General features: G+C 42.8%; 2 protein-coding genes across 2 annotated transcripts in view; both read right to left on the minus strand.

The window, feature by feature from the left end:
• Nucleotides 1–1,494: 1,494 nt before the first annotated feature.
• On the minus strand, nt 1,495–10,395 carry ino80da (INO80 complex subunit Da). Its single transcript, XM_026144223.1, has 10 exons — nt 9,766–10,395; nt 7,955–8,201; nt 7,053–7,867; nt 6,834–6,936; nt 6,530–6,754; nt 6,229–6,338; nt 5,888–6,021; nt 5,539–5,762; nt 5,231–5,388; nt 1,495–5,134 (listed from the first exon to the last, which is right to left on the minus strand). Exons 2-10 carry the CDS (start codon nt 8,170–8,172, stop codon nt 4,104–4,106), a joined length of 3,018 nt encoding a protein of 1,005 aa, XP_026000008.1. The 5' UTR covers nt 8,173–8,201; nt 9,766–10,395; the 3' UTR covers nt 1,495–4,103.
• Nucleotides 10,396–10,513: 118 nt separating this feature from the next.
• LOC113007550 (NADH-ubiquinone oxidoreductase 75 kDa subunit, mitochondrial) overlaps nt 10,514–15,806 on the minus strand; it is a 9,600-nt gene continuing 4,307 nt past the window's right edge. Inside the window, exons 8-19 of the mRNA XM_026144224.1 lie at nt 15,623–15,806; nt 15,372–15,506; nt 15,162–15,276; nt 14,908–15,053; nt 14,701–14,829; nt 14,480–14,609; nt 14,233–14,393; nt 13,975–14,129; nt 12,594–12,769; nt 12,373–12,507; nt 12,149–12,221; nt 10,514–10,965 (exon numbers count right to left, since the gene is read on the minus strand). The exon at nt 15,623–15,806 is cut by the window's right edge and continues 2 nt beyond it. Coding sequence (XP_026000009.1) covers nt 10,874–10,965; nt 12,149–12,221; nt 12,373–12,507; nt 12,594–12,769; nt 13,975–14,129; nt 14,233–14,393; nt 14,480–14,609; nt 14,701–14,829; nt 14,908–15,053; nt 15,162–15,276; nt 15,372–15,506; nt 15,623–15,806 — 1,631 coding nt within the window. The 3' untranslated portion in view covers nt 10,514–10,873. The remainder of the gene's footprint in view (nt 10,966–12,148; nt 12,222–12,372; nt 12,508–12,593; nt 12,770–13,974; nt 14,130–14,232; nt 14,394–14,479; nt 14,610–14,700; nt 14,830–14,907; nt 15,054–15,161; nt 15,277–15,371; nt 15,507–15,622) is intronic.

The raw sequence follows: 15,806 nt of genomic DNA on the forward strand, positions 1-15,806 counted from the left end.
GTTGAGGAGGTAATTTAGCCATTTGAATCAGCTGTGTTGGATCAAGGACGCACCTAAAACCTGCAGGACACCGGTCCTTGAGGCCTGGAGTTCGACACCTGCCTCGTATGTTGATATGCAAATGTGTTGTTTTACCTGCAGGTAGAGCCCATGAGCCATAACAATAGTAAAGACACTGCTTTAACCAGAACTTTCAGATTTATTATTTAAAAAAAGCATAATTAATTATTAATTTTTAAGGTGTGTTAGTGTGTCAGTAGTTGGACGAGTGAATGCAAAGCATGTTGTGTACTGTGAAATAAATGGAAAAATGAAGCCAACCAAACTAATGATAGTTGGGTGAAATGTGAGGGCTCAAAGACTGAGATAGCCAGCTCTTAAATGCTCCAGGGAGGTTGGCCAAGTGCTCCCAGCTGCGCTGATTAACACCACATACCAGGAACCTGCAAGACAAACACAGAGGGACAAATTGGGAAAACATACAGCAAGTCCTGGCCAAGGCAGATGGCTGAACTTGGAAACAACCACTCCAATTTTGCCACTTTCCAGTGACCAGTTTAGAAGTACTTACACGCATTTCTACTAAACAAACAAACAAAAAGAAAGCTGGTGCCAACAAGCTGGTATGAGCAGGGCGGCACTAAATTGCTGAGCTCAAATTTGTAACTGCTGACATCAGTGGCTTTGGGAGGCTTAGGTTTAGTGCTGCTTGTGATTAGCAGATTACAATCCACAGTTTTTAGCTTCAATTTTCTTTGCACACAAAAGACCCAAGCGTCCTTAAATTCTCAAACATATTCAAATATTGACTAGTTAGAAGACCAAGTCACAGCTAGTGCCACACCACTGTCACGCTGGTGGATACCATTTTTTTATTTTTTTTATTTAGAGTTGGCTCCAGTTTTTCTTTAAGCCCTTTTGCCCTTTAGTTTAAAGCTTCAGTGCCATAACTGCTAAATAAAACCTCTGCTGATGATATCATGTGATATTGATCAGGTACCCCAGCTGACTCCACCTGGCAAAGAGTGCTGACAATATGCTACGTGCTACTGCACATACCAGTGCAGACAGACAGCATGGACACGGTAAAAGTTTTTCTTTTGATTTTTAGCTGGTGAAACTAAAAATCTGAAAAGCCGTGTTTAAATAAAGAGGGGGAGAGTCCTACCAGTGTAGTCTGGATTGGATACGGAAGGGGCTGCGCTCCAGAGTTCATAACCTGGAGCTGGGAATTAACAGCAGCCAGAATCAAAGGTGCAAAATCCAAGGTTACAGAGAGAGCGATAAAACTGAATTTATCACTGCTAAATTAGCCATGATATTTTAAACAGAACAGAAAATATATCATTAAACATAAGGCATATCCCCTCAGACTCTACAATGATTTGCATGCGTATAAAAGGAGCTGTCAAACTGTGGCAGGGTGCACACGAGCACATCTCACCTCGCATTTTTTTTTAGGTGACCTTTGAAAAACCACGTTAAACCATGGCCTCAAATACCTCACAGCAAGTTTTATTTATACATCCAAAAACAAAAGATCAAATTTCTCACACTATATACAGATATTACATACAGTGTTTGTACACATATTACATAATTTGTACACAAGAAAAATATACATAAAAATGTAAACCTTTGTATACAAAAAATACCTTAGACAAATTAAACAAGGACCAATAACAAAAGGTGACTAGATTAGCTCATCCTATCTTTAAAAACAGTAATACAGTACATTCAATGAGTATAGGAATTTGTCAGCCATCTCTGAATTCAAGCAGTTACATGTGCCTACGAGCCCTGTAAATTTTGTTCTACGTGGTTGTCGGGGAGAGTGAACCGGTGCAGCGACTAATCTCATGCTATGCAGGATACAGCAGTATTGTCTCGCTTATTTTCAAACACACTTTCACCCAAACCTGATTCTTCCTATTGACTTCTAGGGGGCGCTGTTTGCGTTACCGTGGTCTCTGAGAAGCCCAGCCGTCCCCGGTGGAGCTACAGGTTTACACTTTGAGACTGTGTTCTCTCTTTGGAAGGGGCGAGGCAGAACTGGGCCTTCTCACAGCTGGAAACGATGGTCCGGCACAGGCTCAGAGCGGCTAATGGTGGCGGCTGTTTGTGTAATGAGCATCCAAGCAGGGCAAAAAAAAAAAAAGGCAAGACAGACATGGGACATATGAAACACCACCGGTCTCATCCACTCCTGTGCAAATCTAGGTTGAAAAAGTACGCCGATCTGTTCTTCTCCACCATCTGATGCATATAAATCCAATGTTTCTTACCACCAAGAAGCCAGTGATCATCGTCTAATCATGATATTATTATTATTATTACTACTATTACGCTCTCACACAAAGGGTTGCAGCCCCATGCAATCTCAAGACTTCTTCCTGGAAGTTTAATAGCTATCAAAAATAAAACATATTCTCCATCAGAATTGAAAAAAAAAAAAAAAAAAAGAAAGACAGCATACAAACAAACAAACATTGATCCCTCCAACAAAGACTTAACAATCATTTTGATAGCCATTAAAAGCAAGACTCATTCTACACAGACACAGGTTCCACTGAACACATTGCAAAGAACAATTTCAATCCATTGCTACTCAATAATTCACCAACAAACCCCAAGATAGAGACTGCTATTCTATATACCTAATACTCAACAATGTCTGATAATCTCTCAAATGTCTAATATATTACTTATCAAAAGCCGTGGTTGTACTGCTGTCGGGGTGGGGGTGGAGGCTCTTGCGTGGAAGAGCACTTTTTTTTTTTGCTATTTTTTTTGTTTTTCAGACACCAGCTTTTCATCATAGGTCTTTAAAAAATGCTTTATAACTGAGTAAAAGAGACAGTGCTTTACTTCAGACGTGCAAAATACACCAATTGTGTTACATCTAGCTGATGGGTAAAAATGTCCAACACCAATTCACTGCGTAAGCCTCCTCCGGGTAGCCTGGCCTGTCGTATTAGTGCGAGCCCTGAAACTGAACTTTTGTTATATGAGACATGCAAGCCACTAAATACATGTACATGTGGACCAGAGAGCACCTTTGAGAGTAGACACTTAAAAGTCCCTGGATTGTGCCATTACCATCGTCGCTGTAACACTGAAGCTAATTTAATCAGCCTTAAAAAAAATCCACTCAGAGAGAAGTTGGCCTGACCTGATCGCTCGCCTCTAAAGGCTCTGCGGGGAAACTGTTAAAGAGGCCAAAATATCTTCCTGATCCAGCCTGGATTCATCGAGTGAAGCTACATGTAATGAAACCAGCGAAATACCTCACGATGCCAGAGTTATGTTCATGTATTTATTGCTTTAAGATACTAGATTTATTCAACTTCAAGTGTCTACTAGGCCACTCAAGAGTCCCACAACCAATGGTGAGGTCAGAGATTTTTGACGTCTGAGCAAACCAATAAATGAGCACATATACACTATACACAATATAAAAACAGCTGTTTAAAAGTATTTTGGTAAATTCATATGACTGTGAAATTGACTCCGTAAGATTCTATATCATGATGACAGTTAAATAGCTTGAAACATAATGGATCACAAAAATCTCTTGTTCTTCAGAGGGTGACAGAAGCAGTGTATGAAACAGGTGGGTAACAAAAAAGAAGAAAAAAATGCAATGGCCGTTTGAGCAAGGCAGGGTGCAGCTGATCGTTTTAAGACAGGACTTGAACTGGCAAAGCAAACTAAACTGACCACTGACTGAGGCTTCTAGGAATTCTGAGCACTGTGACACAGATAATCTCTGCTTAGGTCCTTCTGCCAATTTTCACCCGTTTATTTCATCACAAAATCTGACTGTAACCCCCCACCCCACCATCCCACCCTGCTGACGAAACCACAAGGCATCGAACACGTGGACTCACACTGACTTAAAATCTCAGACACCGTCCGGCTACAGACGGAAGGAACAAAAATAGAGTAAAATCTGAAGCTGTGCAAATTCATTATCAATAGTGCACTATTACCACATTGCACACATGTAGCAGATGAACGGGGTGGTTAACGACTCAGTCAACTGGATTTTAAGTGACTGTGATTCCACAGACCGTCGTGCAGTAGCTGCGTGCCGCCTGCTCTCATTTACTTTGCGTGAAGGGTGGCGTGGCGCTGTTGGCACTTGCAGCGGTGGCACTAACTATAGAGAAGCCAGCAGGGGGCGCCGTGGAGCTGTGGCTGGGCTGCACGTCTTTTGGGATGCCACTGTGGGAGGCCAACTGATGGCCAAAGGCCGCGCTGAACTGAGGGAGCTGTTGCTTGGGCTGTGCGGAGGTCAAAAGATCGCGTGACGAAGATGGGAGCGAGGACGAGGGGGCGGGAGGAGTCGTTAGGCCAGTCAAGCCGCTCTGGGGCATCGCCGAGAGAGCAGCCATGGGCTGCAGCGTCACAGAGTGGGTGGTGGCGGGTGGAGTGGACAGGGAGGTGGATATGAGATGACTTTCTGATCTGATGAGACTGCCAAACTGTGTGGGGTCCGTGAGGGGGAGAGCGAGGTTGTTCCAAGTGGACCGGGGCGGTCCTGGAACCCCGCTCAGAGGGACTTCCAGGAGAAGAGGGGTGTCTGTCTGGAAAGAGCTGGTGTGGGGAGAAGATATGTGGTCACTGTATGGGGATGGCACATGCTCGCTGCTGTAGTGGCTGCCTTGGGGTGATGATGTGGGTGCGTCCGACTTGGCGAGAACGTGGGATGTGTGCGTCCTAGAAAACGTCCGCTCTGTTAAGGAGGTCTGAGTGAGCAGGGACGTGGTGGAGGGGGCCACTGTAGAAGAGGATGAGGTCAGATTGGAGCACGGCGCTTGGCTCTGGTTAACGGGCTGAGTTGGAGGTGAGGGGGGAAAATGATCTCCAGTAGACTGCAGTAGATTGTCCTCCAGCTCAAGGCTGGTGAAGTTCTCGGGAGGGATGCGGCTGTTCAGCAGGTCTCCCATGCCCCCTGGTTGGACTGGACCAGGAAATACGGTCATGGCTCTGTGGTCCACTCCTTCTGTAGGGGCCAGGTCTCCCATGGAGGTTAGGCACACCAATGAGTCTGTGTAGGACCCCATAGCCTGCAGTGCACGTACCAACTCTTCAGCCTCCTCTGTGGTGGGCAGTAGCTCTCCGTTTTTACCTGCACAAACATTTGCAATGTTATAAAAATCACAGACTATGAGGAATCACACACATGAAATAAACAGCTGTGCACAAAAATGAGCTGCAAGACAACCTTCAAACAAGTCAAAGTCCTGCAGGTCATCAGGTAGTCTGGGTAACACGTCTGAGAAATCTTCCTGGTTTAGCTCAAGGTCATTTGGAATGTCTGCTATGTCATTGGTGATATCATCAGGAAGCTCATCTGTACTTAGATCTGGAGTCGAAGGGCTCCTGCAACAAAGGTTAGAGGAAAAGAATTCAACATGCTATTGTAGTGAAGAGGCTGTCCAGACATGTGTGACATGTGAGCTTGTCTTTCACTCTGAATATCCTACACCATTGAATTTCTAACAGCAGCAGAGAGACGCAGCTGTGGCACACCTGATGCTGGCCTGTGAGGGCATTGCTAGGCTCGTTAAAGGCATTCCCAGGTTCCCCTGCGGCAACGCTGGAGGGATAGGTTTTTGAGGCCTCCGCGGGCCTCTCCTCCTCTTCTTCTTATGCTTTTTGGTGAGCGCCGGTGGTTTGGTCTTTTTACGTGGCTTTCGCTGTTGCTGCTGCTGGTGCTGCACCCGTCGGTTTCCGTCCCCACGCAGGAAGTTATCCTGTGCAGAAGGAAAAGAACAGATAAAGCAAATCAGATTGAGACCCCCCCCAATCTTTGCGGCAATGGAAGTTTTTGATTGATCCCACAATTCCAACAGTGTTTACCCTTAAACACTGAACTCACCATCTTTTTGGCATGCTCTTCGCAGAGGGGTGTCTGGTGCGTGATATCAAACACGGGGATGGAGCACTGCTGACCATCTGCAAATTTGGCTGTGCAACTTGCAAAGAGCTGCTGGGAACGATTCAACAGAATGTCTACAGAGAACAGTTAAGGAAAAAAAAAAAAAAAAACCCCGCAATGCACTCAACAGAGACCATGTGAACAACATACTCCAGCACAGGTGCAAACTTTATATATATCACAGTGTGTGATTTTAAAATAGCATGTACAACTGAGATTTATCAAATGCGCTTCCACATGTAGTGACCAGCTGTGCATAAGAGCGGCGGGGCAAAGGATACGCTGAAAGCAGTGTCGAGTGAAGGGCAGAGCTCTGTTGTGGCAGGGCTGGCCCTTTGTGCTGCCAGTGCAGGTCCCCGTGTCTGTGCTCTGCTGCGTTGGTGGAGCCACACTGCAGACACAAACACATCCAGGAATAAGCAAACACTGACAAACCAACATTTTTTATGTCGGGTTCATTGAAAGTTACATTCTTAAAGTTGAAATAAATAAGGTTCATGAGTGGTTTAACCGAGGTAAGGCCTACTAGCCATACTGTCAAACATAGCTTGACTTAAACAAAAGCAATGGCTGTGAGAATACCTCGATGAGCTGCAAGAGGCACCACTCAACTCCTGAATCAGCTGGCCTGCACATCTGGGGTTTTTACTGGCAGCGTGCAGCAAGGCTTTGCGGAAGGCATAGCGGTATCTCTTCTGCCGGATACGCACCCTCTCCTGTCTGCACATGTGCTTGTACTTCTCCTGGAGGTACGAGCAAAGCCTAAACAGTCGCGTCCTCCGAGAGGAGCCGTCATCCTCTTCCAGCCTACAAGGGGAACGAATGACAATCATCATTATGAGAAGTTACACGCTATACAACAGGGGTTGAGGATTAAGATACCAACCCATTCTGCGGCCTCCATGAGCTCTGAAAAGGAGAAAAACGCTCTGCCATGTCTTCTTCTACTTCATCATCATCATCTGCACTGTCCTCCGACCAGTCCAATCCTGGAAGAGACCGTGTTAGGGCAGCTCATCTATCTACTTATATCTACCTTTAAACAATCTTTCACAGTCATTATAAGAATCCACATGAATTCATAAACTATAAAAAGTTTGATTACCTAGATGAGGAAAGAGGTCTCCATGCTCCTGTTGTCTCTTGGCACAGAGCTGCACCAAATGTTGCAACCTGGCAAGGCGGCTGGCAGAAGGTGAGAAGGCAGTGGGACGCATGACGACCACATGCCGCTGATTGTTGCTGCCACTGTCCTTGCAAGCGGCAGGCAAGTGAGTAGCAGTCAAAGGCATTTTCCTGCTGAGCGATGGCCCAGAATGTTGCACTGGACTGGGTGCTGCATTGACAGGCAGCCCCGGAGGCAGAAAGTTGACCGTCTGAGGTGGTGGTGGATTGCATAATAAACCCTGCTGCTGTCCTGGGATGATGAAGGAAGTCGTGTTGGAGTGCTGGAGCTTCTGGAGAAGACCTGGCTGTTGCCGTGGAAGATGACTGTTGAGTGGTGAGGAAGGGTAGATGCGGGGGACAGGGGAAGGACTAAAGTGCTCAGGTGGTGTTTGGAAGAGGTCTGTGTCATGGCAGAGTTTCTGGTTAAGCACCAGGCGACTCTGTATTTTCTTCTTGATGGCGTTACTCTTCCGAGGAGTGCCCACCTCCTCGCCATCTGTGTCATCCTCATAAAAGGCAAAAGGGTCCAGGCCTTCCCCGTCAGGGAGGGGTAACAGGCGTGTTAAGGGGGGAGATGGTGGTAGTTCATCTAGACCATTTGGGGCTTTCAGAGCTAGAGAGGGCACGGTAATATTGAGAGCCACTGACTCCAGGTGAGCAGCCCGTGAGCGCATTTCCTCTAAAGCATCGTGTTTCTTTTTCCGCTCCTTTTTGGGGATAAAGCCGAGAACCTGCAGGTGGCTGTTACAGTATCTGCAAAACAGGAACATATCCTCAGTACACCCTGCAAACCCATGACTGATTGGCTCTGTAAATCAAAGCAGAATCAATCATACATACCGGCGGTCCTCAGACTTGGGGATGGGGTTGGTACACCGCTGGCTGTTGTACTTGGCCACATACTCGCATTGCTTGAAGGGAGCAGTCTTATCCTCCAGAACGTGCCGGATACAAAAAGCATAGCCATTGAGTCTGCGCTGTTTGCAGAGCTTTGGGCTGTACGAGCACAACGGCTTATTGTCTATCTCTGAGAAGTGTATGTGTTTGCCTTCATACATCACGTGACTCTTGTCCTTGACAACATCAGCTGATGGGATAAAGGAAAGGAAAAAAAAACAAACCAGTAATTACATCACAAGCACAGTGAGGAGGTAACTATGCATTCACATACCGGATTAAGAGGCAGAGCAAAAGCAACATCTTCCACAACAGGTAATACTTTCCTAATATTAGGTAATCAATCACAAAAAAGCTGCATTGTTTTAGCAGTAATTATTAAGTGTTACATTGAAACAAATAAAAATAATCTGCTTCATCATGAAACTACTATGAGTGTGTGCTGTGATTAATAAACTCAAATTTAAATAGTTGAGAAAATTACAGTGTTAGCCATTTCCATCCGGACATTCCTGTTAGGCCCTTTAATTTTCGGCTTCAAGCTCTCTCATTGAGAAACAGGTGGCACAAAGTACTTGATTTTACTCCACTGTTCATTTATTACGAGATAATACAATGGAAGTAAAACAGTGGGTTTGTCCGACAATGTCAAAAGCTCCAAAGCATTTACCTGACTGTGCATTAGCACGGTCAGGCTAAAAAATATACTCACTATAAAAATACTTTATTTTTTGACTCGACAACAAAAAATAGACTGCTCTTTTTAAAACAGTGTACTGAACTCTTCATAACAAACACACCGCGTAGCATATACCTTGACATGCTTAATTATCGTATGGCTCAGCTACTACTTTAAACTTTGTAGGGGTTTTTAAGTTGGTGTTGATAGTGGCACAGCTCTTACAGCTAAAGTGTTCACTGAACACACGTTAACATGTTGTAAACCTGTCCTTTACGTCAGCATAAGTTACATTAACAACTTTAGTATAGGAGAACCGGGCAGGGAGCAAACAGAAAGTAATGTTAGTTACCGGGGAGCTAGCTTGCTACATTAGCTTGGAGCCGATAGACAGCTGTGAAACTTTATACTACGACAGAGTAAATATATCCAAGTACAACAACTACCTCAGGCCTAATTAAAAAAAATATAACTTTATCCATCTTGAATCCAAAATATATAGTATCAAGACGGCCAAATACGGAAAGGCATATTCGCTTGTTAGCTTACAAAGCTAAAAACACAAATTAGTAGGCGGTAGCTAACCAGGAAACGGAAACATAAGCAAATAGCAATACTATAAAGGTTTATTTGCAGTTTAATTTATTTAGAAAAAGGTTAAAAATATAATACACTATTAATAAATAATCTCACCTAGTAATGAGATTTTACATTTTATAAACATGAAACATTTATGGTCAAATACTTTTAAACAAAGGGTATACATACGAGGCGTATGGCCTGTCCCCGAAGGCCTCCATAACAATCGATATGAATTATAACAATCACCCTTACATAATGTGAAATTAGCAGGCCACATCGCTTAAAAATGTAAACATCTCCTTAATTTCCACATCTGCTTTAGGCACCAACTCATTTCGGTACATCACAAGCTTTTACATGAAATATGTCACGAATAAGAGGCCTTTTAGCTTCGATCGGACAGCGGCCTCTATTAAAACCACTGGCCGACTGAAGCCCGCGCAGAACGGTACACTTAGAAATCGAGGCCGGGGCTGTATACGATTTCGCTTACCTTGAATTGGTATGGGCTCTGTATGGTATTCGCTCCAGATAGACGGCCGAAATGTCTATTAGAATCAGCTAGGCTATTTGCGCATCGATATTGGAGATCGGTTAGTAACGGCGATCTTCACCGAGCTCGGTTGATCTTGAAATAAGGACGCATATAAATACAGGCTATCCAGAGCAAATTACAAGCAGTAGGTAGGCTGCTGTGGATTTTTGTTGGATCCACAGCGGACTCCTCACAGCACCACTACAGGCACTGCGGGGACATGACAACAGTCCGCTCAACAACAACAACCTCTCCTACCATATTGGAAATTCAACTTTATTAAAAGCTCCTTCAGTGCACAACTATCACGTTAATTTCTTTATGAAACACTTTGTGTGAAGGGCAGTGCCGTGTACTTGCCCCCCTTTTAAAACCACTGCGTGGAAGCAGACTAAATCAGGGGTGTCCAGCAAATTGTTAGTGAAATCCACCTGGACCACGACTATCATCCTCCATATGAATGAGTTATCAGCTCTGCTGCCAGTGTTGCCGGCTTGTTCAGTAATGATGGACCACGTGCCAATAAAAATACCACAGCCGGTGAATAGAAAAGTTCAGGTGGAAGTCATTTCACACAGGAAAAGTGGAATTTACTGCATCAACACATTTTTTTTCTTCTTTTAAACAAAATGGCACAATCTTGAATGGAGGGTTAGACTTGCTAAAGGTGATTGGTTTATTAATATATATCACATTTACAAAGAGCTACACTTTTTAAATACTATTTATTTTAAATATGTCTAGGAAAATATATTGTCAGTTTTACAGAAAGACAAACAAAGATTTTTTAATCTTTGGTCACACCTACAAAAATGTGAGCACTGATGAAGGGAAAAAAAACAAACTGTGAGGTGTGCATCTTTGAATACTTGGCAGATCTAAGATGACATTTTCACTCAGCCTACATCACTTAAGACACATTTCTGCAGGTATGTTTGCTCACATTATGAAACTTACTCTATAGTAGAATATCCAAGTCAAAACAAGTGCAAATACATTTCTAGGAAAGTGCAAATAAAGGAGTTGTGCGTATCGTCTAGGAACTGGATGGCTATCCATTTGTGCTTTAGCATATGGCTGGTTCATCCACAGCTTGTGCCCCCTCTGTGACGGCTTTCACACACTTCGCCATGGTTTGGGAGGCTCTGCTTATTGGATCTGTGGGTAAAGATTGAATTCTTAAATGTACCCTCAAATTACCGGCCAAAATTTATATCACACATACACACACACAAATTATAACTTACAATTTTAATGCTAAAATATCAAAAATATTTAAACAAAAGTGTCAAATTAGAATCTAAAATTAAAACCTGCTGTAAATTACAAATTTGTAATCACAGCAGATTATTTTTGTATAAACTTGGCTATAAGCAGACAGCTTGTAATGGTAACTATACATTACAGAAAGTACATTTATAATTTTTTTCAAACAATAAAATCACTGCGCACACACACACAGAGTTACTAGCAGCTCCTCATTACTACTGATTTATTTATTTGGTTAAATTGGCTATTGTTATTTATTTATTTACTTTAGATGTTCTATCTGCAATGAAAAGTAATGTAAATTGCTGATTTTAATTCCTCCTTATGCCTTTTGCAAATTAACAACAGCCCGATTGCAATGCTCTGAAAAAAATCAAAATTGTCAGCAGGGTTCCGTTTCCTCTAACCATATACGTAATAATAATGATAATAATAAAATGAGTATTTATTTCAATCTAGGATAATGTCACTAATTCAAAACTATAAAAAAAAGGGACATTTCAAGGATATTCCTGTATCAACATGAATAACTTAATAAAACCAAATCACTATATTCAATATACATCATTGATTTTGAATGTATGTTACATGAAAACACAACCATAATTTTTTTTTTAATCTGTTTACATTTCCTAGGCTATACATTCAGTAGTTTTGCCATCTTTAACTGCAGATTAAAATCCTCTCTATATTAGCACAGCAACAAATACAGTAGCTTTTCGCTCAACTTTATATTTTCCATTTATCTGGGATTAATAACACTGTTATGAGGAAATGTTTGGCTTTATCTAATATCTATTTGTATTTATCAAATTCTTGTAACTTCACTGATCACTTCAGCAGGAACACAGTGCCTAAGTGTCCCTCCTTATGCTTTGAAAGACAGGCATTAGTATTACTACATTATTTTCTCTCTATGAAAAGAAAACAAACATTGTTCTAATTAACTGATGTACTTGATACACTTAGAGCACTTTGGAATGAAAACAAGATTAGACCTGCATTAGCCAGAGGAAAAAAAAAGAAAAGAAAAAAAGACATGCACTGCTCAACTGGATTACTCGTGACCCACCTGTCATATAAAAGTCCTTCACAGTAAGCTGTGGAGGAACTAAAGGTTCAGTAAGGAGAGTCTGGTTCACTGCCTGCAATAGATAAGCCAGATATCATGCAGAACAGTGTGACATAAACAGAGATAAATTAACTGTACAAACCAACATTTAAATCCAGCTTTACATTTCCTCCCCCTCTATGATCACCTAAAAATAGAAATGCTAGAAGAAGATAACAGCTGACCTTAGATAGCTCATTAGCCTGCTTAAAATAGTTGGCCTCCTCTACGTCATCATATCGCACGAGATTTGGGGAAATCTCTGCCAGCCTATCACGCACTTCATCCAGAGTGTCATACGGCAGAGTCACTCCAGCAAGCTTAAAAGCGTATGAAAACAACACAGAGCATTTAGTCACATTTTATTTCCCTGAGCCTCGCATGTTTATGCTGTGCTCTGGTTCACCTCAGATAAGACTCTGATGATCTTCCAGTCCTCTCTGGCTGCGCCTGGAGGAGTCACTGCCACCTTGGTCTGCTGGGCACGACCTTCAGTGTTCACATACGTGCCACATTTCTCAGTGTATGCAGCTCCGGGAAGGATGATATCAGCCATTGGTGCACTGACATCGCCATGGTGACCTGGGCATTACGAAACAGAAAACTGGAATTAAGTAAAAACAAACTTATTGTTCCTCAACATGTATTCTTCAAGTCCCTAAGGGAATGGTTACCACTATTTTTCCAAACGTGCCCTCATTTGATTGTGCAAGTCTTGAACTGCTTCTAGTTAAACAGACTTTCTTGTCATTTTTAACGTGGAATTGAGCAACAGTTCTCCAGGCCTTCTGATTCAAGCCTCACCAGAAATGGTCTCTGTGGAAGGCTGACTGTCATTTTTAAGGAAGGGAAACTGGAAGAAGAGGCAAAGGTATGTCAAATTACACAAGAAGTGCACCGAAACTAAGTGCCAACAGGCCTTAAGGAGCAATGACTTGAAATTTTGGTTCAAACTGCCATCAATATGTATGGAGGAGGTTATGAGAGAGGTACAACAGTGAGTGTCTGTAGCCATCTGTAAAACAGATGGAGCCCAGACCTCAGCAATATTAAAGGAGTCTGGGATCAGCTAGACCGAGAACACAACAAAAAGGCAGCCGACAGCCAAAAAAAGAGGTTTGAATGTCTTTCAAGAAGCCTGGAGAACGATTCCTGAACTATACCTGAAGAAATTACAAGAAAGCTTGCCTAAGAGAGTTCAGGCTGTGTGGAAGAATAAAGTTGGTCATATTGTTTCCCTTAAATACTGCATATCCATGCATTTTTGCACCCAATTCCCATTTTTCTAGCAACATATGAAAAATATGAGGGGTAGATAAAGAGTGAAGAATGTTGTAGAGATACCATTTGGGCACTTAAGCCATTTAAATGTCTTTAAATAATTTAGTTTTCTGTCACACCTGTAAATAAAGAAAAACTTTTTCTTTATTCATACATCCACCTATTTTCTTAACCCTTATCCAATCCAGAGTTGTGGTGGGGCTGGCGCTTATCCCAGCTGCCATGGTGCGAGAGGCAAGGTGCACCCTGGAGAGTTTGCCAGTCTATCACAAGACTAACACAGAAAAACCCACAACCATTTACGCTTACATTGACAGCAAGGGCAAACTTTAAATCACAGAGTAACCTGATATGCATGCCTTTGAACTGTGGGAACATGGCAGATTATGTCGTGAGAAAAACACCTACACAGTGAGAAAAGGTCATGGGTTCAATTTTTGCTTTTCTGTGCTTTTTTGCATGACTCCACAGTGACCCGGAATTTTAAGGTTTTGCAAAAAGCTGACCTTGATAAATTATCAAGCTATTCTTAGGGAGATCTTGGCGAGTGATGGAGCCAGCATCAGCTCCAAGTAGGAACAGAACTTTGGGTGGGTTCTTCCTGATAGCATCCACTCCTGGCTTGTACCCCAGATCAAGTGCAGCTACTTGACTGGCAATCCTGATAAGATGAGGACAAAGGTTACACTCACTACAGTAAAAATTCCTTTTCAACATGGTATTGTTATTAAAAACTTTACTAATAATTTTTACAAGCATTTGACCTGTGAAGCACATTGAGAACCTTCCAGGTTTCCTCCACTCCACTGCTGACGCGAGCATTGTGAGCAATGGTTGACACAGCAGCCATTATTGCAGCCCCATCCTCTCTCTGCAGGCAACCGCTGCCAACTACAACAGCAGGATGCTTTGCTTTGGCCATGACCTGCAACAGAGAATAAAACACACAAAATTAGTGAGAGACATTCAAGTTGATTGATGACATTCAAAGAAAAGAAAGGTCAGTGTTACCTGGAAGAATGGGTGAGTTCCTGAAGCAATTTCTTCAAGGATCTTGGCTGATTCACCAAGATGCTCATATGTGTAACTAAGGTCCACCTCCTTTCCCACCAGAGCCACATGTAACTCATTGTGCAGCCAGCTATAGCAGAGACACCAATGTTTACACAGAAGAACAGACTTATGTTGTCAGATTTACAGTTTCCATTGTTAAACAGCCATGATTTACTTACCCCTTTCTGACCCGTGCATTAAACAATGGAGCCTCATACCGTGGGTTAGTTCCAACTAAAAGTAGCAGGTCAGCTTCTTCAATCCCGGCAATTCCAGTGTTCAGAAGATAGTTTGAACGCAGGTCAGATCTAGAAAAGTCAGTTAGTAAAAGAGTTGGACGTGTGTGCATCAATGGCTTCAATTTTCATTTCTGGTATTCTTTTTACCCTGCTCCAGCCATGGGAAACGTCTCCTCAGTGCACAGGTTGTCACTATTCAAATGGTTCAGCAAGTCTTTCAGGGAAATGAGAGCCTCCGCATCGACCAAACCTCCAGCAATGGCAGCAATGTCCTTTCCTTCAACTCCTTGCAACTGTCAAACAAAAACAGTTGGTATTCAGGTATTCTGAATCAGTGTTTTAAATTGCTATCCAATGTTTTGATGAGCTTAGTTACTGTAATTCAATTAAGAATTTCGTACTGCTCCAGCAACTCGAGTCAGCGCGTCTTCCCAGGATGTGGGAACCAACTGCCCAGACTCATTTTTCACCATTGGCTGAGTAAGCCTCTGTCTCTTAAGCCCATCATAAGCAAACCTGCCAAGTTCGAGCAAAAAGCAGTTCAGCAATAATGTAAACACCAAGCACAAGTCTATGTCTATGATGCAAAGTTTGGGTGATGTGAAATGAACCTGGTTTTGTCTGAGATCCATTCCTCGTTAATATCTTCATGAAGGCGAGGCAGAATCCTCATCACCTCGCCGCCGCGAGTGCTCACCACGATGTTACTACCCACAGCATCAAGTACGTCAATCGATTCAGTCTTCCTGCAAAAAAACCAAAAACAACCAACAACAACAAAAAAAGAGAGAATACATAAGTCTCAAAATAATTAGTTGAAACCCTAAATAGCTACACAAGATGTAGAGCATAATCTAAAAACCTGGTCTCCCATGGGCGGGCAGTGAAAGCATACGGTTTAGAGGTCAGGGCTCCCACTGGGCATATATCAATAATATTCCCAGATAATTCCGACATGAACATCTTTTCCACGTAAGTCCCAATCTGCAGATCGTTGCCTCTGCCAGTGGTGCCCAGCTCTTCCACGCCTGCAATCTCACTGGCAA

Source organism: Astatotilapia calliptera, chromosome 16, assembly GCF_900246225.1.
Source record: "Astatotilapia calliptera chromosome 16, fAstCal1.2, whole genome shotgun sequence".
Classification (NCBI taxonomy): Eukaryota; Metazoa; Chordata; class Actinopteri; order Cichliformes; family Cichlidae; genus Astatotilapia; species Astatotilapia calliptera.